The sequence below is a fragment of the Eremothecium cymbalariae genome, chromosome 7 (genome assembly GCF_000235365.1).
Source record: "Eremothecium cymbalariae DBVPG#7215 chromosome 7, complete sequence".
Classification (NCBI taxonomy): domain Eukaryota; kingdom Fungi; phylum Ascomycota; class Saccharomycetes; order Saccharomycetales; family Saccharomycetaceae; genus Eremothecium; species Eremothecium cymbalariae.
In genome coordinates, this window is record NC_016455.1 from 709,354 (window position 1) to 729,274 (window position 19,921).

Genomic DNA, 19,921 nt, shown 5'->3' on the forward strand with positions numbered 1-19,921 from the left:
GGTATAATATATAAGTACAATTGTGGAATAAAGTATATACAACAACTATCAGAAAGGTTACATAGTCATTTGATATGGATCGGTTTCAGGTTCTAATTTGGCATGTTCCTTCGGATTTGGCGTTGCTTCATAAACGGTCTTCAATAGTGGGACTTCAGTAGTCGGGGAAATTCCGGTGCTTTCCCCTCTTAGTTCTAAGTAGCATAACTTAGTCGAGTCATCCTCATCGCCCGACCAAGTATCCTGAACAAAAATCGTTACCGAGTGACTATTCTGAAATATATGCCTGGGTAAATGATGTTCTACAAACGTAGAATCACTAAATTCTTCAGTTTGACCAGCAGTTTCACATTTCAAATGGACCCCTACGTCTTGAGGGTATTCAAATTTACTCTGAGGTTTTGAATCCTGAATAGTGTCAAAATCTAGATTCTTATTGTAATTGTTGTAAATTTTGATATTTCTGATAGAACTGGTCCCCATTTCAGAGTCTCTGCCACCTCTCAGAATCAGGGAAAACACCCTGCAGGTGGATGTAAATGGTATATGTATTAGCATTTGACAATCAGCGTCTGATTCAATGTACCTTGAAATGTCATACTTTTCATCCTGGCTTTTAATAAAACAAGAAACCACAGAATTTGCATTCCCTTTACGAACAACGTTTAAACAACGCAGCTTAGGTGTGTCTATCCACTCGTATAGCGACTGTTGGGCATTGGTAGGCAGAGGAGCAGAATGAGAGTGATCGTGGTGCTCATCTTCGCAGTGGTTGTGTAGTGGCGTCATGACTATTGAAACTTTAAAATAAACGCCCCAGGATTTATAGCGACACGTACTAAGGTTTACGGGGATCTAAACCTGCTTATTCCTGACCTTTACTTAAAATGAGAGTTACATACAAACTAGGTTAGTTGTACCTTCTTCAAGATCGTCTAGTAATTCAATATCACTTGTGACGAATACCCGGGTAATACCAGACCTACAAACGATAACTCAATGCTCAACTTTAATGAAAAGCATCTAGTTATTCTGACTGGTTCTTACTATTCAGCTTTCTTTACAGTTCTTTCCAACTTTGTTGTCTTTTTTATGTGTATGTGTGTATATGATGCCATGCACTTAACATAAAGGAAGCAAAGCATACTGGAAATGGAAGAAAATATTGAGATGGGGAAAAGACTGATAGAATTCATATGAACAGATCTTCGGGTGAAATACATCCGACGAGGCAAAAAAAGGCATGGTAATTGCGTAGTTAGTCTAGTATTCTTCGCTCATAGTCGTTTCAAGACATGCACATGCAAGGCGGGGTTCTCGAGGCCGCATATCAATTTCTCGATAAATGAAAAAAAATTGTTATATAATTTAAGACGCTGTTTGCCAGAAGTTATAAGTCTATCTTTAAGTAATAGGTTTCGTGGGATCTTTAACTTTGAACCATGGGTCATACTGCAGAGTTCTTGGCTGCTAATGAGACAGAAATCTCATCTGTTCTTTCAGGCGGTTACAATCATCCACTATTAAGAGAATGGCAGAATGAAAGATCATTAAATAAGAATATGTTTATCTTCCCATTATTTGTTAGTGATGATCCGGATGAAGAGAAGCCCATTGAGTCCTTGCCAAATATTAAACGTTTTGGTATCAATAAATTGGCAGCTTATCTGAAAACCTTAGTTACCAAAGGCCTTCGTTCTGTGCTTTTGTTTGGAGTTCCTTTGAAGCCTGGTTGTAAAGATGAAGTTGGAACCGCTGCTGATGATCCAGAGGGACCTGTAATTCAGGCAATTAAGCTGCTTCGCCGGGATTTTCCTGAATTATATATTCTGTGTGATGTTTGTTTATGTGAGTACACTTCTCATGGCCATTGTGGTGTTCTATTCGACGATGGCACCATCAATAGGGAATTGTCAGTCCGTCGGATTGCTGCAGTAGCTGTCAATTATGCCAAGGCAGGGGCGCATTGTGTAGCTCCAAGTGATATGATTGATGGCAGAATCAAAGAAATTAAGTTGGGTTTAATACAGGCTCGTCTAGCGCACAAGACATTTGTTATGAGCTACGCTGCGAAATTTAGCGGCAACCTGTATGGTCCATTCCGTGATGCAGCATGTTCCATGCCATCATATGGTGACCGTAAGTGTTACCAGTTACCATTGGGAGGTCGTGGCTTGGCTAGACGTGCTTTAAGACGAGATTTGGGAGAAGGTGCAGATGGAATAATTGTTAAGCCTTCCACGTTTTATTTGGATATTATGGCAGATGCTTCAGAAATTGCGAAAGATGTTCCAATATGCGCTTACCATGTTTCTGGTGAGTATGCAATGTTACACGCAGGCGCTAAAGCTGGTGTAGTGGATCTCAAATCCATTGCCTTTGAGTCTCATCAAGGCTTTTTGAGAGCTGGTGCCAGGTTAATCATTAGTTATATGACTCCTGAATTCTTAGACTGGTTAAGTTGAGCCAACGAATTTTTAACGAATGAAATAGGACACAATAAAAGACTAAAATTATAATGAATTATATATCTTTTCATGCGTAAATACTATGCTTTGATACTTCACAAATAATATTTATACATCTTTGGTAAGTAAATGAATCGTATTATGCAGGCATTGGCTTCTTCAGAGCCTTACTGTGAAGAAGAGCCTTGTCCTCTTCAGCTGATTCTTCCGTTAAATTCTTGGCAGGTTCGTTGTGTCTCACTTCTGGTAGTCCCTCAGTGGATGGGAACGCTTCCACATCCGTTTGTTTAGCATTAATTTCGGCATCTAGTATATCTAATTCTTTATCAATTTCTTGTTGGAAATTTCCGACAAAGCTGACCGTACTATTCCCTAATACCTCATCTATTTCTTCTTGGTAAGCTACTTGTTCTGCAAAATCATCCATTAACTCCTCCACCCCAGAAAACTCTCTATTCAACTTCTTTAATACTTCATTCCCATGAGTTAAACCTTCTATAAATTGCTTCTCAACCAACTTGAATTCTATTGTCATAAGCATGTTCTCCAAATTAATCAACTGATCAGAACACTGATCCAGCAAATGTTGCTGATAATGAATCCTTTTAAGTAATAAACGTGCTCTTGCATTCTTCTTGAATTTTTCCTTCTCTGCAATTGCTATATTCCTGAGTTCTTTACGTTCTTGTTCAATAAGTGTATCTGTACGCTTTGAATACCGATGCAAGTTATCCTTTGCCAGCTTTAATTGGAGTATTGCTTTATCTGTAGCTGTCACTTGAATCTTACTGCCCTTTTGACCCATTAATAGTGCTTATAAATACTTATATTCTAGAGCTTTAGATGCTCCTAAAACTGCATTTACTTCTGAACTGTTTAAAGGGTTTGATTCCCTTGGTAACTAAATTCTACTTTAGGGTTCAATAATAGAAAATAAATCCGCTTTCTACTATTTACTACGACTATTTGTTCATTGAATTAAAACACACAAAAAAGCTATGGCCCTGATCCTCATATAATGTTCCCAATACTTTCGAAACTCAATTCGTCAAAATAATCTATATACATATATTTGGGATACCAATTTGCATTTTGAGCCGTTACTTTATTTACATCTGTCCATCTAATGGTATTTTCAGGAAATGATAAAAGGGAGACCATTGGAAGGAGAGAAATGATCGATAATCAGCCAATTCTGCGTTAAAACCCCTCTGTCAACGGATTATAAATGGGTATCAAAGATATAACGAATGATATTACTTGATGAGTTTTTAAGTGTAGAGTGATAACGAGAGTCGTTATAACCCAAATCTATATCATACAAATCCATTAATTTAAAGAACAAGAAGCAAATATCAATGAAGCTTTAAATATGTTGTAACGCAAAGGATTAAAAGAGCATATGACTCTTATTTCATGGAATCCTGGGATTCCAAAATGGTTGATTACTTTGAGTTCTTCACTGAGTTAGATTTGGTATACGCCGTTCATACCTTCCAGAAGGTGATTTATCAACTGCGATTACGAAGCATTGATTTTGCTAGCACTACTATTCCCACACTGGCTTCCATAGATCGTTAAATGGTATAGGCACTAGTATATATATATATAATATGAATGTGATGGGTGAAACGATGCTGTTGATCGTATTGTTACCCTGGTTCAGGTACCAACTTATATCACGTGATTAGCACGTGATCATAATTGTTCGACGGTGGAAAAATTTTCTTCGAGCTGAAAGACATTGCTCAGAAATACATGCAGGAAGAAAGGGAGACAATTACATAATCTATAGCCATATTACCTCGAACCACACATTTATGATGACCATCAAAGTTTTAAAATATACTGAATAATATACTCTTTTTATTTGTTTTAAAGAGAAAGTTTATCTAATTAATCATCTGTTATAAGCTGGTCGATTTTTTAAATCGAAGTACTATAGATATCCAGGGTTTATAATAGCTCTTATAAAGTTGAAGAAATGGTGGATAACCGTCATCAAGTCATTGATTTAGTGGGTAACACACCGCTAATCGAATTATCCAAGCTACCCGCAGCTTTGAATATTAAGCCTAAAGTTTATGCGAAATTAGAATTGTATAATCCTGGTGGTTCGATCAAGGACCGTATTGCAAAGTCTATGATTGAGCATGCTGAGGCGGAGGGTATAATTAATCCGTCTAGGACGACTTTGATTGAGCCGACTTCAGGTAATACAGGTATCGGTTTAGCATTGATTGGTGCTATTAAGGGCTACAGAACTATTATTACTTTACCCGAAAAGATGTCTAATGAGAAGGTTTCTGTGTTGAAGGCTTTAGGTGCTGAAATTATCAGAACACCGACTGCGGCAGCATGGGATTCTCCAGAGTCTCATATTGGAGTGGCTAAGAGATTAGAAAAAGAGATTCCAGGGGCCATAATTTTGGATCAGTATAACAATATAAGAAACCCATTGGCTCATTATAATGGTACAGGCAGGGAGATTCACGAACAATTGAACAGTTTAGGGCTATTTAATAAGTTACATGGTGTCGTTGCAGGTGCAGGGACTGGTGGTACCATTTCTGGTATCTCCCGGTATTTAAAAGAACAGAACGACAAAATCCAGATCATTGGAGCTGATCCGAAGGGTTCTATTTTAGCTCAACCTGCTTCTTTGAATGATTCTGATGTAACTGAGTACAAGGTTGAGGGTATTGGTTACGACTTTGTCCCAGAGGTTTTGGACAGATCTTTGGTTGATTATTGGTATAAGACTGAAGACAAGTCTGCCTTCAAGTACGCTCGTCAGTTGATTTCCAATGAGGGTGTATTGATTGGTGGTTCTTCTGGTTCTGCTTTCGCTGCATTAGTTCAATACACACAGGATCACCCAGAATTGACCGAGGATGATGTTCTTGTTGTAATCTTCCCAGATTCCATTAGGTCATACTTGACTAAATTTGTTGATGATGAGTGGCTGAAGACGAACAATTTGTGGGATGATTCTATCATCGCTCCTCTTGCAAAGAATGACGTGGACGCCTTTAAGGGTGCAGTCGTTAAGGATTTGGACTTGAAACCCGTTGTTTCTGTTAACGAAACAGCTCCCATTACAGAAGTTGTCAAAATTCTCAAAGATCATGGTTTCGATCAACTTCCAGTTTTGGCAGAAAATAGTAAGAAATTGGTGGGCTTGGTTACGTTATCGCAATTATTGAAGAAATTATCTTCCGGTAAGGATGTTCGAAGCATCAAAGGGTTATTCTACGACTTCAGAAAGTTAAATAACTTTGATGAGATATCTTCTTACAATGAAAATAAATCTGGAAAGAAAAAGTTCGTCAGATTTACTGTTGAATCTACACTGTCTGAATTGAACCATTTCTTTGAAAGACACTCAGCTGCCATCATCACCCAGGGTTTGACTCCTGTACACATTGTCACCAAAGTAGATTTACTATCCTATTTGGCCTAAATTGGTCAAAATTAATTACAATTGACTTATTTCAAACAAAAAACGCTGGGTTATTTTCTCTTTGAAAAGGATTCCAATTTATATTGACATATAATATTTAAATAACATTATGATATGAATTTTGTTACTACCTAGCTTATTCTGTCATAAGGGTTTCTATAAGATGTGTAAAATACCATAAAGTGGATAATAAAAACCAAGATAATAGAAAAAGGTTACTTCTTATTTAAGCCTAAAACATTCATTAATGGTGCTAACTGATCAGGCCCTAAGCTGATTCCAGATTTTTCTAATTGGGCTTTTAAATCTCGCATTGCTTCACGAACATCCTTGTCCATCATAATCTTAATCATTTGCCAAGCGGTTAGAGGTCCATTTTCACTCTCTGGGTTCATCAAACCCTTATCCTTCATAAGGGTACTAAGGTGATCAAGAGAGGAAGTTATATTAGGATGAGCCTGAATTTCGGCCATTAATTTCTGAACTTTCAAGTGTGCATCGAGATTTTCTGGTGATTTATCCCACGAAGTTGCATAATTTTTAATGGTCACAGAAGTACCAATCTTGGTACGACGGAGAACATGAACATGGCTCGATCTTGTAATAGTTCTTGACAATATACGTCCAAATGATGCACCTAGAATCATAATATATGGCCCCAATATTGGAAAAAGTTCGTGATCTACATTGGTTTGAGACTTTTATATAAAGATAACAATATTTTTTTTATATTTTTTTATATTTTTTCATTGAACTAGTTTGTTGAAAAGCTAAAAGGAGAATGGATCATGTTCTCAAAGAACGTTATTGTTACATACTACACCAACAATTAAACCCTTTTTATATATATCTCTTTAAGTACTTGCAGACATTCTTGTGTTGATTGCTATATTTAAGCACCTTAGGAAAACTTCCATCTGTTACCACAGGCTTCACATGTACAAAAGGTGGTCAAAGGTTCATCGGCGGATCTGGTTTGTAACTGATAATATGACACCTTTTTCTCTTTACACTTCCCACATTGGAACCTATCAGTAACAGACCTTTCTAGTGTAGCACCCTGTGCATTAAATAAGTTCTGTTTAGCAATTTCTTCTAACTTCTTTTTCAAATGTTCTGGAGCCAATTCTTTCGGATCACAATTGACTAGATAGTCTGGCGATATATCTCCATTTGTAATCTTATGTTTTAAATCTGGATTGTTTTTCGAGATTACGTTAGAGTAAATGACGCGGTACTTATCTTTATAACCCTTATCATTCTCAGCTGGAATTTTTAGCTTATACATATGTTTCTCAATGTCGATAGCGATAGCTAGTATAGATTGTGGAGGGTGCTCACTTTGTTTGGCCAATGCATCGTAAAATGCCTTGATAACCATGTCACGTAATTTATCATTATAAATCGTCGTATTCACGCCATCATTCTTTGCATTTCGAGGCCCCTTAGCATGATATTTTTCTTGTATTTTTGGTTCGTTTGCATTATCACAAACTACTGCTATTGTGTGGCTATTACCAGAAGTGCTTGAAGAACCTGACGATGCGGACCCTGATTGCGCTACCGTTGCGGCTCTTTTCTTCTTTTCTTTTGAAATGGCATCCTTCCATGCTGAGATCATCTTCTTGACCAACTTGGATATTTCCTCATTAGCTGACTTCTTAAACTGGTTTACAATTACACCAACCTTGGTTTCTCGCAACAACTTCTCAGTGGCCACCAGCTCTTTATCTAGAATCTTTAGAATTTGTAGAACAGTATCTTCATTACTTTTATTCTTTTCCAAGTTTTTGACATGAGTGATTACTTCTCTAAGGTCCATGCTGGATTGCACCGCACTTTGTTGTAGTAATGGGACCTTAGATGGAGGGTTCGATTTGTAGTTTTGAGATGGCTTTGGAAGTTTTTTCACAATCTGTATGCTTACAAGCAAAAAGGCCTATCTTTCCTTCAAAAATCTTCACATCGCTGAACCGGCTAAAGTATCGTTTATTCTGGCTGCGTTTTAAGAGTTATAAGCAGCAAGATCGTCTAATATGAACAAAAGTGCCAACGGGAGGCCATCCAGGACGGTCTACTTAGGTTCCATACCTTACGACCAGACGGAACAACAGATCCTCGATCTATGCAGCAATGTCGGGCCCGTTACAGGGTTAAAGATGATGTTCGATCCACAGACGGGCAAGTCCAAAGGCTATGCATTCATCGAATTCAAGGACCTTGCGACTAGTTCTTCAGCTGTTCGCAACCTCAATGGTTACTCGCTGGGCAATAGAACCTTAAAATGTGGTTACACAACTGGCGGGGGCATCTCCGAAGAATATTCGTTAAGCAATAGAGGTGAATTAATACAGCCAGGAGGTGGCTCCGCGATATCGCAGCAAGAGGAACTGGTCTACCCAAATCTTCCAGAAGGTGTTGATGTGAATATCAACATGACCACCCCTGCTATGATAATTTCTAGCGAACTCGCAAAACTTACTAAAGATGAGCAGTTCAATCTTTTAAAAAAACTGCAAGAAATGTCGCGCAACGATCGAGAATCCTTCGTAATCCTCCTCAAACAATGCCCACAGCTCAGTTTCGTCGTAGCTGAACTGTTGCTTACAAACGGAATCAGTCAGATCGACGAACTGACCCAGCTTGCCGTTGACCAAGGTAACGGAAACACAAATTCCAAAGATAGCACTCCTGTTTCGGGGGAGGATGACTTCCAAAAGCTAGAACTTTTGAAACAGGTTCTACAACTGACAGATGCTGAAATAGCCACTCTTCCAGAGGATGAGAAGATGTCTTTGTGGGACTTAAAACAAAGAGCCATGAAGGGCGAGTTCGGTCCTCTGTAATCATTACCCACGCAAGCACGCAAAAACGAAACCACACTTAGAAACTCTGAATCAATGACCCATGATCAATTGTAATTAGTATGCACGAATAAAACGCTACCCAACCCCATAGAACCCCCCATTATATATATAATAAATGGTCTTTTGACTCATATAGCACTACGTATGTAGCGACATCTGCTCTGTCGAGATTCCTCACCGAAAATCTTAGACACACCGTTTTGGTTCAATGTTTGAAGAATGAGTGTAAATACAATGTTTATCATTATAACAAACAAGCTCAGTTATAAGAGCGACTTGGGAAGGAGAGTAATAATCAGGGAAGTTAGGTAGAGTATAATAATTAAAAAGGTTAGGAAAATGCCGGATCCAAGAACGAGAAAGTCCAGACATGAACTAACGCCAGATAACCTTTCGTCATCTATCCTAATTTCAAATTTACCTAGTTCATGGATAGAGTCTACAGTGACATCAGTAATTGCAGGCTCAGGACCTATAGTTAAAGTATCGGATAAGAAAGATCCTCGTAATGGCAGATTAATTGGTATTGTAATAGATTATTTAACTAGTAAAGATTGTAAGCGTGCTGTTGAAATTATAAAAAAGATTAAAAACTTTGCTTGCAAGATTGAGAGGATTATTCCTTTAAACTGGTCTTCCAGAGCTGATGTAAGCGATAAAGACGTACTGGATTTGAAGAGGGATAATTATCCGTGGGATGATAACTTGGAATTACCGTTTGAGCTTGTTTCGGAGGTTCCAATTCCAAGGAAGCCTGTGTTGAAACCGGCGGCAAGTAGCATAAACGCTGGGAATGGGCAGTCGCCATTTCCGGAGATTCTTAGCAAGGCGTCACAGCATTTGCCTGCGCTACAACCAGATTCTCTGGTTGCTACAGATCCCATATCGGCGAATTTGTCTAATATTCCTCCCTTACAGCTGTTGGAAATGATTTCGAATCTGAAGATGCTTTCCAATCAGGATTCGTCCAAGAGGGTTCTTTTAGAACAATTTTTAAGAGATAATAGTATGGTAAGAATTGCAGTTTCACAAGCTCTCTTGGAAATGGGCTTCATTAACTACGAGGTGGTGACTAAGGTAATCTCTGAACACCAACCGCAGCCTGCGCAAAACACCCCAAGACAGTCTACAACCCCAATAAACTTTATGCAACCACAAATAATACCTCATATGCCTGCAATTTTAAACATGATGCATCCACAGATGATGGGCACCCCTCATCAACCTACACAGCAAGCTGGAAATCAATTTATGATAGGCCAAACTCCCACGCCGATTTCCCAACCAGCACAACCTCTGAGAATAAATGAACCCAAGTTGGTAATATTACCGAGGGCTAAGCAAGATATGATTAGACAAGTTATAAATTTGCCGCAGGAACAAGTTCGGTTATTACCTCCAGACCAAGTTAGTGTCATCGAGAGTCTGAGAAAAGAATATTTGATATAGCGTTTTTGGTACATACCACCACTTAAGAAAGGCACGAGATGTAAAAAAAGACTGTATAAACTATAACAATCTAATCATGTAGTTTGTTACTCTTATTGCAGAGTCGTTGAACTTAAGAGATATAACAAGCCACTTTTTCTCCCCGTGGCCCTTCATTCTCCAGTTCGTTGATTTTAGTTTAAGGTAACCAAAAGAACGCCCTTTTAACCAACGTTAAAAAGAGCATGGTTGCAAAGAGATTCGAACTCTTGCATCTTACGATACCTGAGTGTCCAGCTCCCTGCGGGGCTGTAAGCATACACTTGAATCAGGCGCCTTAGACCGCTCGGCCACACAACCAATTTACAGTTCGACTAGCACTACTTTAGCCCATAATTAATAACGGTTCCATGTCATGAACTCACAAGAGCACCCAGAGTGAGTAAGCCTGACGGTTAACCTCACCTCAGGTCTAAAATTATAGATAGCTAACTTGGTTTTAAACCAATATCTCTACCAATTAACGCCCACTATACAGTGTTGCCTCCTCATTGTAACGTGGTACTTTTTGTTCTGAAACTAAAAATATATAATTATGGCCCTTTAAAGAGATTATATGTTTAATAAAGTAGAACTCAGAATACATCTACAAAAACGATGAAGACCACTTTTGAGACTGTATATTTATCCAATGCTGATGAGTCAATGGTTTCTAAGTGGGATTGCGAGATTGAGCTCTCTGGGCAGAATATATCTTCTTTAGATCTAACAAATAACGTATTTGTTTTACCGCCGTTGAATTGCCCTTTAGAAGTATGTTATTTCGAAAAGAATACCTTCCAATATATAGTTGGTTTTAATGCAAAGTGAAAGACATAACTAACTAGATGGAGTTTTTTAGATAATTATTAGAATTGGCTTAGAGAACGACGACCTAGTACCAAACAAGCAAGACTTTATCCCATTTCCTAACGAGGAGTTTTGGACTACAGACTTAAATTATGCTATGACACATAAAACCAACAGTAATAAAGAAATGGAATTATCTTTAAAATGCAACCAGTTTACCACGATGAAGGCGGACAAGTTATTCTACAAACCGATATCTTTACACCTAACAAAAGAGTATAAAGTGCTGGTGTTATCAAAACTGACAATAAACGGGGAGTTTTATAGCCTGGGTAGCCTAGATAATTCTACAGTACAGGACCATTTGAATGAATACTTCATTTCATTGATTATTTCGCAACTCGAGTTTCAATTTCCCCTTGTGTTTTCCAGGAATAGCAGGAGGAAGTTCCTTAACCACGAACAAACCATGGGCGCCGTATCTTGCAGTTTGGCTGGAAACAACTCTCTAATATCAAATATATCTGAAATGATAGCTCATGATCTGACAAGTTCTTTTGTTTTCGAAGTGTTGGAAATATGTGCTAATTCAAGTAGAAAAGCCAAGTATAAGAAACTGGGTATATCTAAACTTGCCCATAAGCCGTTCAAGCGTTTTTGAATTTATACCTGAGCGTCTTAAGCTGTTCTAACTCTTTATCCATTGACAACATCCATCCCTTCACTATAACGCTGATTAAAAAGAGCACATGAGGTAAGTGGAGCATTATCCCAACCTTGAATGATTCTGCAGAATTCGAAGCTAACCATGATGTCATGACCAATATAACAATATTAATGATATTGATTGTCCGATTACTTATCTTGAAAAGAACCCCCCACCTAAGGAATATATGCGTTATCATGGAATATCTTAAGTTAATAAACGAACATGCAATAGATTGAACTGAAACCAGCAGTACCCTTTGATACTTTTCTGGTAGTCGGCTACGTTTAGCACCGGTTGCTAAGAATAAGGTCATCCCACAACATACCAAATAAAAAATTCCGAGGTAAGTAAAATACCTTTCATTCTTAGCAATATTCCGCATTTCAAAACTCTTTATCAACTCATCCTGCTCATCTATATCTAAGGGAAAGAATTCGGCCCCATCTTCGTGTTCCATCTCACCACGAGTATAACTTAAGACCTGCTGGTTGAATTTCCGTAACCTTGACATCTTGCTGCTACCCTATTTTGTTATTTGTTATCTCCAACAAGTGGGATACTTTGCAACTTAAATGCTATATAAATTTGGTCTGTAGGCCAACCAACTACTGTTGCACGCCATGGCTCTCTTTTCGCGCCATGCAACCTTTATTTCTTCCGGATGTTAGCGTTATTTATCATAACGTCTGATTATATTTAAAGAACTTTATACTTTACAGAAAAAGGCTTTGCAGTTAAATTCGCATCATGAAAAGCAGGAAAATAGAGGAGCTAATGTTATTCTAAACTTCTCCGTTTAGGTAAATTCTATAATCTTAAAGCTTGATACATGTAATACGTTTTACTCTATTTTTGATCAAAAACGCGCATTAAATAATACATATATAATATTTATGAGATAACCTAGCCGCACCCATTCACTTCAGGCACAGTTCAGATGTTAGGTTGACAAATCAAAGTCGAATTCTATGCAAGTTTTCGAAATTAAGAATAGGTGTGATTCAACACTGTCAAATAAATACACCACTGACATATTTGATATACAAATGGTGGACAAGGGTATACATCAATAATATAAAAATAACAATACAACGACTGTGAGCAGTGAATGTAGGAAATACAAATATGAGCATCACAGCGACCTGAGATTCCCAAGAAAATATCAGCATGTATACGAAGAATATATGCTATCACGATCGTATTAACTTCCAATTTAGAATTAAAAGGAAAGCTGAAAATAGGAACAGAAATAAAACACAACTATGACGGCAAAGAAATCGTTAGCAGGTGTTACAATAACTTTAGATGGGTAGTCGTCGCATACTATAAGATGATGGCCTTAAGGTTTAGACATCCCAACCAAGAGAATTCTCGGATGCAATTGGACCACTTATTTTGGTAATTTTACCATTGACAAAATTATGCGTGACACCTTCATTCGTTTCAGTAAAGTTATTATTATAATCCATCCAATTATCAACTTTAACACTTGGAGAAACACTAGCACGTATCCTTCCATTGTTTGAATTCTGAAGATTTTTTTCATCATAGAGATTTGGGTATTCTGATTGTGTCGTTACTTCCATGGAACCGCCGGAATTACTAGAATAAAAAGACTGATTATCGCTTAGTTGAATCTTGTTTCCTCTTCTAAGTAAATAGTAACGAACACATAAAAGTGTCAACGCAATGTAAGTGGCCACACCACACACGGAACCGACAACAATTCCTGTGATCTTAAGCTTTGACATTGGGCTACTATCCAGAGATTTAGAGCCTGCATTTCCCAGACGCCCCCCACCATTTGCTAAAGTACCAGCAAAACCAACTGGAACCGAACCAGATTTTGGTGTATTAGTACCTGTTGCACTTGACTCTCCAGAAGCTGGATCAGAACTTATCGAGTTAATTATTCCAGTTAAAGGAATCATTGGGTCAATGAGAGATGCCATAGTTTTCCCTGTTTCATCATAACTGCTGTAAAGGCTACTAGTATTATCAGCAACCAATCTTGCCAATTCATCTAAATGCTCAGTAGGGAAAAATACTGCAGCAACAGTCACCAAGTAGTCTCTTGAACCAGACTTTAATGGAAGCAACCTCCAAACGGAAACGTTTGCACAACGGAAACCATATGGATAATTCAAAACATTAGGCAAGAAGTCAAAAATTTGTGCACTGGAAACTGGGTTAGAAACTACAAATGGGTAATTCAACCGCCTTTTGAAGCCAACAGTGATTAAAGTATAATTACCCTCAGGTATCTTGCCGTTAGCTGAAGAAATAAACTTGGGCAGTGTTTGAATTGCAGTAGAAGCCATAGACGTGGTAGGCTTAGTTTCAGTGTCAGTAACAGTTACTGTAGGTTCAGAGTCAGCATCAGATTCAGTAAGGATAGCAGTTGGAAGCCATGTACTTGTTGGTGTATGAGGGCCCCAACTGTAGTTTGGCGTAACAATAGGTGTCGTAGTTTGGTTGGCAGTTGGGGTTGATTCAGAAGCTGGCTCAGAAGCTGATTCCTGAGAGGTATAGGATGCAAGTTCAGTGGAAGCTGGGATATACTGCCCTTCAGAAATGGTCGATGAGGTAGGACTAACTGAAACAGGGGAACTCGAAGAACTTTGTAAAGCGGGTGATTCAGTTGAAGTTGGTATGGTACTTTGAGGCTTTGATAAAACGGAAGTGTAGCCATCAGTGGAACGAGATTGAGAACCGGAAGAAGTACTGGAGGCAGAAGAGCTAGCCGGGCTATGAGAAGTATGGGCGGCAGGTGAAATATCAGAGCTAGTACTGTTATGAGAACCATGGGCAGCAGTTGAGGCATCAGAGCTAGATGTGCTATGAGAAGTATGAGGGACATGTGACATATCAGAGCTAGACCCGCTTTCAGAGCTGGAACTGGAACTGGAACTGGAACTGGAACTGGAGCTGGAGCTGGAGCTGGAGCTGTCAGAAGAGGTAGAAGAGGTAGAAGAGGTAGAAGAGGTAGAAGAGGTAGAAGAGGGAGGAGAGAGAGGAGAAGGAGAGGAAGAAGAACTGGAGCTAGAACTGGAGCTGGAGCTGGAGCTGTCAGAAGAGGTAGAAGAGGTAGAAGAGGTAGAAGAGGTAGAAGAGGGAGGAGAGAGAGGAGAGAGAGGAGAAGGTGAGGAAGAAGAGCTGGAGCTGGAGCTGGAGCTGGAGCTGTCAGAAGAGGTAGAAGAGGTAGAAGAGGGAGGAGAGAGAGGAGAAGGAGAGGAAGAAGAGCTGGAGCTGGAACTGGAGCTGGAACTGGAACTGGAGCTGGAACTGGAGCTGGAGCTGGAGCTGTCAGAAGAGGTAGAAGAGGGAGGAGAGAGAGGAGAAGGTGAGGAAGAAGAGCTGGAGCTGGAGCTGGAGCTGGAGCTGTCAGAAGAGGTAGAAGAGGTAGAAGAGGGAGGAGAGAGAGGAGAAGGAGAGGAAGAAGAGCTGGAAGAGCTGGAAGAGCTGGAGGAAACAAGGGTTTGCGGCGTTGTAGAAAGCGTACCAGTGGGTATGCCTGAAGAGGTGCTCAAACTGTCCGAAATCGGGTTGGCAGAATAAGTAGAACTAGAGACGATATCTGATAGAGTCTTAGATCCTGAACTTGTCGTGAGGTCTGGAGTGGCGGAATCAGAGCTCTCACTGCTAGACTTTGGTTTACTATAGATAGTAGAAAAAGGAGGATGGGAAACAGTGAACTCAGGTGTAGAAGTGGAAAGATAACTGGAGGAACTCAAGGACGATATATCAAGTACGCTAACAGTGGAGCTGGTATCGAGAGACAAGGTAGAACTTGGATCTGTATTGCTTGGACTAGGACTTGTGACAGCTGGTGAAGAGCTTCCAGGCACAGACATCTGGAAACCTGATGTCGTCGATTGCCCTGTTGTAGATAGATCCAAGATGCTTGATAGGATAGGTGACAGAAATCCGGAGTCAGTTGAAGGAGTTGTTTGCGTTGTTACGCTCGATGAGGACCCAGAAGTTGTTGCTGTTTCCGAAGAAGTCTCACTAGGAAAATTAGGGTTCTGAACCAAAGGGGAACTGCTGCTTGAGCTCACAGACACAGAGGAACCTGGGTCTGATGATGAAATAGAAGATTCTGAGATAGGAGTAGACGATGATGAGCCTAAAGTAGAAGCCACACTCAAAGTACTACTTCCGCTGGTAGGTGTATCAGTGGGGGTATCTAAATGGGGATTGGTGGCTGAATAAGGGGTACTTGATGTAGAACTCAAGGATTCACCACTGGCGGTCTGCGAATCGGAAGATGAAGAGAATGAGACCAACTCACGAGTCAACCATGGAAATAATGAGCCAAACACATCGGAAGACATGGCATCATTCACACTTGATGATGAGGAGGAAGATACCATAGCATTAGGACCCCAAAGAGGATCAGCACTAGTCGTGATCGAACTTTGCGAGTCAAGAGAGGGTGTACTCTGAGTCATAGGCGTCAAACTTTGAGATGAGCCTGTATCTAGTGGAGAAATAGAGGTCGCAACATTAGACGTTGTTGAACTAGATGATAAGAAAGTCGTCATAGATGAAGAGCTGGATTCTGAAGATACAGGAGCGGTCTCATTAGATCCGTCAGCCCGCTTCGCAGCCAAAAACCTATGACTACCATAATTCACAATCTCAATGGGAGGTGCAGCGTAAGGATCGGCAGCAGCTTTGGCAGTAGCAACTAACCCCCAAAATATAATGAATAGAGATAACACAGTGGATCTCATTTTTCTTCCGTCAACAAAAAAAATAGGGCGTCAATTCGAATACTTAGCGCGTACAGGTTCGACCGATATTTTAAATGCTGATTGGAACTTCAAAACAAAACACTCTAAGACTATCCTCCTTGTTGGGAAAATCTAGGTACTGTATAGACCTTATAATATTTGCTAAACCAGCAAGCAATAAATAAACAGACCGCTCTTTATGGTGGCGTTCTAATGTATCTATCGGACGTATGCAAACTTGTTTAGTTGCTAGAAATTGCCTGCGATATGCTTTTCTTCTTAACAAAATGAGTGTAAAGTAGTTGGGCGTATGTTAGAAGAATATCGTAGATACAATTACTGTTCTAGTCAACGTTAGCAGTTAGTCTCCTTGTTGCTGAATGAGTGTTAAATCCTTTGCTTTTTCGATATTTCAGTAAAGTAGACGTTCAAAAATGATTATTTTGTAAAACGCTCCTAATATAATAGATATGAACTAATAATTCGTTAAATTAGGCACAGTCATGTAAAAGTCAAACAACCAAAAATCCCGAATTAATCCACACTACTCTTAACGTGATACTGAAATATACCAAACACGTAGCGGTATACCTAACCCCCGAATTATACAGTAAAAGATCTTCTTTTAAACCTCAGAAACCTATTTCCCTTTTTTATTATGCTTTTTTGCCCTCAAATAGACCTTATTTACAGGCCTTGCTGATTAAACTAAAATACTTGAGCTTCCAAACTGTTGTGCACTTTTCACACTACTTGGTTCCAATTTCTTCTATGTAGGAATGGGGTTGAAAAATTTTGTAAGCCCTTTTTAACACTATCTGACTTACAGCTGTAGCTGTTTTTGCCATTTATCTGTGGGAGTATCCTCTTACCTAACTCAGCTATCTCTGCATCCTAATCAAATTGGCTTCCTTACTCTTTTGGTTAACCTACTGTACGTTTTGGTCAAAACCGCTACGTGAGCCAGATCTGGAACCAAATATTCTGGAGGCACGGTAATAAGGAATCTCCCTCTACAGAGATACCGTGCAAGTGAGAGGTTGTGTATATGGCCATCGTAACCAAAAAAGTAACTGGCACAATTCAAATACCAGAGCAAAACATGAAACTCATAGAACGTGTTATAATAAAGTAGTACAAAACATAAAGGCCTTCCCCTCGAGAGAGCTGCATGTGCCCACGATGCAGATTCCGACGCAGAAGAGCATGTATCTCGTGTTAAACCTTTTTTCTCGAGTAAAACAATAAAAAGCAATAGGTTATGGTGGAAGGAGAGTGTGGATATTACATAATTTTCAGTATATAACAATATATTCAGGATGGTTCTGATGCAGAAGGTTCAGGATGCCAGAAGCTTGGCCCAGATGTCATCGACGATTTGATTGCTATCATCATCGAATGTTTCTTGGAGCTCAGAGAGCAAGGCAGCGTGACTGCGGTGCTCGCGGACATTTTCAATGATATACTCTACAAGTTCATCTTCGTAAACACCGAGGTATTCTTTAACGAGCTCGTCAACGAGTCGAGATTGCCGCAGCAATCGTAATTTTGCGTCAAGAAGGGTTCCTTGGAAGGGCAAGGTGTCCAGTTGGTTAGTGGGGCCAGTGAGAGCAGGTGTCGGCACAGGTGCAGATGCGGTTGATGGGGATGCAGCAGCAGCAGCAGCAGCATTGGTAACGATTGGAGTTACTACAGCGAGCGAAGAAACGGAGGGTGATGATATGGATGCAGCCGTGTCAGCAGATACTGGTGCCAAGGGAACTGGGAATGGTTCTTCTTCCTCAGTTTCACTGTCTGCCTCTTGTGCGCGGGAGTCAAAGACCTTTTTGAGGGCTAACTTAATCTTGCGTTTTTTAGCGATGGGCTCTTTAATTGCGGCGGTAGAGGAAGCACCCGGGTTATCTGCGGAGTCTGTTCCCTTTGGATATCCTTGTTTTTTTATATCAGTGTCATGCGGTAAAATAAAATTATTGTCGGTATTGCCAACATTTTCTGACTGCGTGGCATCGTCAGTCTTGGTACCAACAGCTGCATTAGTTTGTGCTCTGTCTTTCTCGTCCGCATGTTCCTCTTCCTCTTTGAAGGACCTCTTGTGATCGTAATACTCGCTATTGCCTAGATGTAGCATTTCCTTCAGGTAAAAAACTCTTTCACGCTGAAGTTTCGTCTTATAATCTTTGAGCATAGACAACCGCTGATCCCTAGAGCGCAGTTGGGGCATAATAACAGAATTCAAATGCGACAGTGTGGCTTCATACTCCTTCAATGCCTTTTCCTTTTCCTTTTCACGTCTGTTTTTTTCTATCTCGAAGTCATCCTGACCATCATCATCATCATCATCATCTACATCATCGTCCTCATCATCTACATCATCACCTTCACCAGCAACAATAGTAGAACCTTTCCTTTTTCGGATTTGCTCTAACACCTGTTTCAACTGGAATCGCTGCTGTCTTTTGCCCTCTTCCAAAGCTTCTTGAGTTCGCTTTTCCTTTTCCATTGTCAAAACACGAGTCCTAAATTCAACAATATCTTTGACCAACTGATTAAGAGAATCTCTCGGTAGATCACTTAAAGTGCTCATGTCGACATCGTAGGCTATCATGCCTGCTACTTCTGGCGCTGTTTCTGAGGTAGACGTTTGTAGTTCATGGAGGCGCGCATTTAACGCGTCGAGATCTTCTTTCTCGATTGTAGGTATGTAGTCGGGAGCTGACGCCTCAATATACCTTCTGGTATTCTCATCAGTGTGGATTGTAGTAACTGAATCAGTGGTTTCTGCAAACCACTTTATCCAATACAACACAATACGTGAAAATTGAGACAATGGTGAAAGACGTATGAACAGAATCTGTGTGTTTTCCACCGTGGATACAACAACATTTGACCAGTTTTCTATCACCTCATGTGTGGGATTTGGACCCTGATCATTGGATATAGAGAATTTCTCAATTGTAAACAGTTCTAACCAGTCAATGAATGCGGATATATTGACCGAATTATCCGGAAAATTCTGTATTGCAAGGGTATGTAACTGTTGTGACAGCGAAATGGGTAGAAATAGTCTTATATCTTGATATTTAACACCCCGGTGATCCTTAGTTGCCTCATTTGAATCAATGGAAGCAGTCTGATTATCAAGTGCCTTAGCAGCTGCTGTGGGATATTGTGATTTTTGAGCTGTGGACTTCAACGATAGTTCGAACTTGTATAAGTCGTTCTTAAAAATTGGTGTATAACCAGGTTTTAAAACCTTTGATTTCCAGCTAGAATCATTCGCAAGATACAAAGGTGTTGAGACGAATATGAACTCGTTCATTTGGAATGCCTGAACCTTCCTTCGAGTTATTTTCTCCTTAATTATGTTCAGTTTTTATTCTGAGACATATAATTGTGAAAGG

General features: G+C 39.7%; 12 protein-coding genes and 1 non-coding gene across 13 annotated transcripts; 5 read left to right on the forward strand and 8 right to left on the reverse strand.

The window, feature by feature from the left end:
• Positions 1–57: 57 nt before the first annotated feature.
• Ecym_7338 (PITH domain-containing protein) lies at positions 58–789 on the reverse strand (the record flags this gene model as incomplete). The annotated part of the gene is made up of 1 exon (XM_003647937.1): positions 58–789. One exon carries the CDS (start codon positions 787–789, stop codon positions 58–60), a length of 732 nt encoding a protein of 243 aa, XP_003647985.1.
• Positions 790–1,442: 653 nt separating this feature from the next.
• Positions 1,443–2,465, forward strand: HEM2 (porphobilinogen synthase HEM2; the record flags this gene model as incomplete). The annotated part of the gene is made up of 1 exon (XM_003647938.1): positions 1,443–2,465. The coding sequence occupies one exon, from the start codon at positions 1,443–1,445 to the stop codon at positions 2,463–2,465; it is 1,023 nt and encodes a 340-aa protein (XP_003647986.1).
• Positions 2,466–2,607: 142 nt separating this feature from the next.
• On the reverse strand, positions 2,608–3,273 carry VPS20 (ESCRT-III subunit protein VPS20; the record flags this gene model as incomplete). The annotated part of the gene is made up of 1 exon (XM_003647939.1): positions 2,608–3,273. The coding sequence occupies one exon, from the start codon at positions 3,271–3,273 to the stop codon at positions 2,608–2,610; it is 666 nt and encodes a 221-aa protein (XP_003647987.1).
• A 1,179-nt stretch (positions 3,274–4,452) lies between these two features.
• CYS4 (cystathionine beta-synthase CYS4) lies at positions 4,453–5,931 on the forward strand (the record flags this gene model as incomplete). The annotated part of the gene is made up of 1 exon (XM_003647940.1): positions 4,453–5,931. The coding sequence occupies one exon, from the start codon at positions 4,453–4,455 to the stop codon at positions 5,929–5,931; it is 1,479 nt and encodes a 492-aa protein (XP_003647988.1).
• A 215-nt stretch (positions 5,932–6,146) lies between these two features.
• On the reverse strand, positions 6,147–6,578 carry DPC13 (Dpc13p; the record flags this gene model as incomplete). Its single annotated transcript, XM_003647941.1, has 1 exon — positions 6,147–6,578. One exon carries the CDS (start codon positions 6,576–6,578, stop codon positions 6,147–6,149), a length of 432 nt encoding a protein of 143 aa, XP_003647989.1.
• Positions 6,579–6,832: 254 nt separating this feature from the next.
• Positions 6,833–7,753, reverse strand: DST1 (transcription elongation factor DST1; the record flags this gene model as incomplete). Its single annotated transcript, XM_003647942.1, has 1 exon — positions 6,833–7,753. One exon carries the CDS (start codon positions 7,751–7,753, stop codon positions 6,833–6,835), a length of 921 nt encoding a protein of 306 aa, XP_003647990.1.
• Positions 7,754–7,967: 214 nt separating this feature from the next.
• RNA15 (Rna15p) lies at positions 7,968–8,777 on the forward strand (the record flags this gene model as incomplete). The annotated part of the gene is made up of 1 exon (XM_003647943.1): positions 7,968–8,777. One exon carries the CDS (start codon positions 7,968–7,970, stop codon positions 8,775–8,777), a length of 810 nt encoding a protein of 269 aa, XP_003647991.1.
• Positions 8,778–9,137: 360 nt separating this feature from the next.
• On the forward strand, positions 9,138–10,247 carry PTI1 (cleavage polyadenylation factor subunit PTI1; the record flags this gene model as incomplete). The annotated part of the gene is made up of 1 exon (XM_003647944.1): positions 9,138–10,247. One exon carries the CDS (start codon positions 9,138–9,140, stop codon positions 10,245–10,247), a length of 1,110 nt encoding a protein of 369 aa, XP_003647992.1.
• A 225-nt stretch (positions 10,248–10,472) lies between these two features.
• Ecym_7346 lies at positions 10,473–10,586 on the reverse strand. Its single transcript has 2 exons — positions 10,549–10,586; positions 10,473–10,516 (listed from the first exon to the last, which is right to left on the reverse strand). It is a non-coding gene; the product is annotated as a tRNA-Leu (tRNA).
• A 297-nt stretch (positions 10,587–10,883) lies between these two features.
• REC102 (Rec102p) lies at positions 10,884–11,736 on the forward strand (the record flags this gene model as incomplete). The annotated part of the gene is made up of 2 exons (XM_003647945.1): positions 10,884–11,039; positions 11,128–11,736. 2 exons carry the CDS (start codon positions 10,884–10,886, stop codon positions 11,734–11,736), a joined length of 765 nt encoding a protein of 254 aa, XP_003647993.1.
• Ecym_7348 (uncharacterized protein) lies at positions 11,723–12,295 on the reverse strand (the record flags this gene model as incomplete). Its single annotated transcript, XM_003647946.1, has 1 exon — positions 11,723–12,295. One exon carries the CDS (start codon positions 12,293–12,295, stop codon positions 11,723–11,725), a length of 573 nt encoding a protein of 190 aa, XP_003647994.1.
• Positions 12,296–13,130: 835 nt separating this feature from the next.
• Positions 13,131–16,520, reverse strand: MSB2 (Msb2p; the record flags this gene model as incomplete). Its single annotated transcript, XM_003647947.1, has 1 exon — positions 13,131–16,520. One exon carries the CDS (start codon positions 16,518–16,520, stop codon positions 13,131–13,133), a length of 3,390 nt encoding a protein of 1,129 aa, XP_003647995.1.
• Positions 16,521–17,859: 1,339 nt separating this feature from the next.
• SNU71 (Snu71p) lies at positions 17,860–19,839 on the reverse strand (the record flags this gene model as incomplete). Its single annotated transcript, XM_003647948.1, has 1 exon — positions 17,860–19,839. One exon carries the CDS (start codon positions 19,837–19,839, stop codon positions 17,860–17,862), a length of 1,980 nt encoding a protein of 659 aa, XP_003647996.1.
• Between the last annotated feature and the right edge of the window lie 82 nt (positions 19,840–19,921).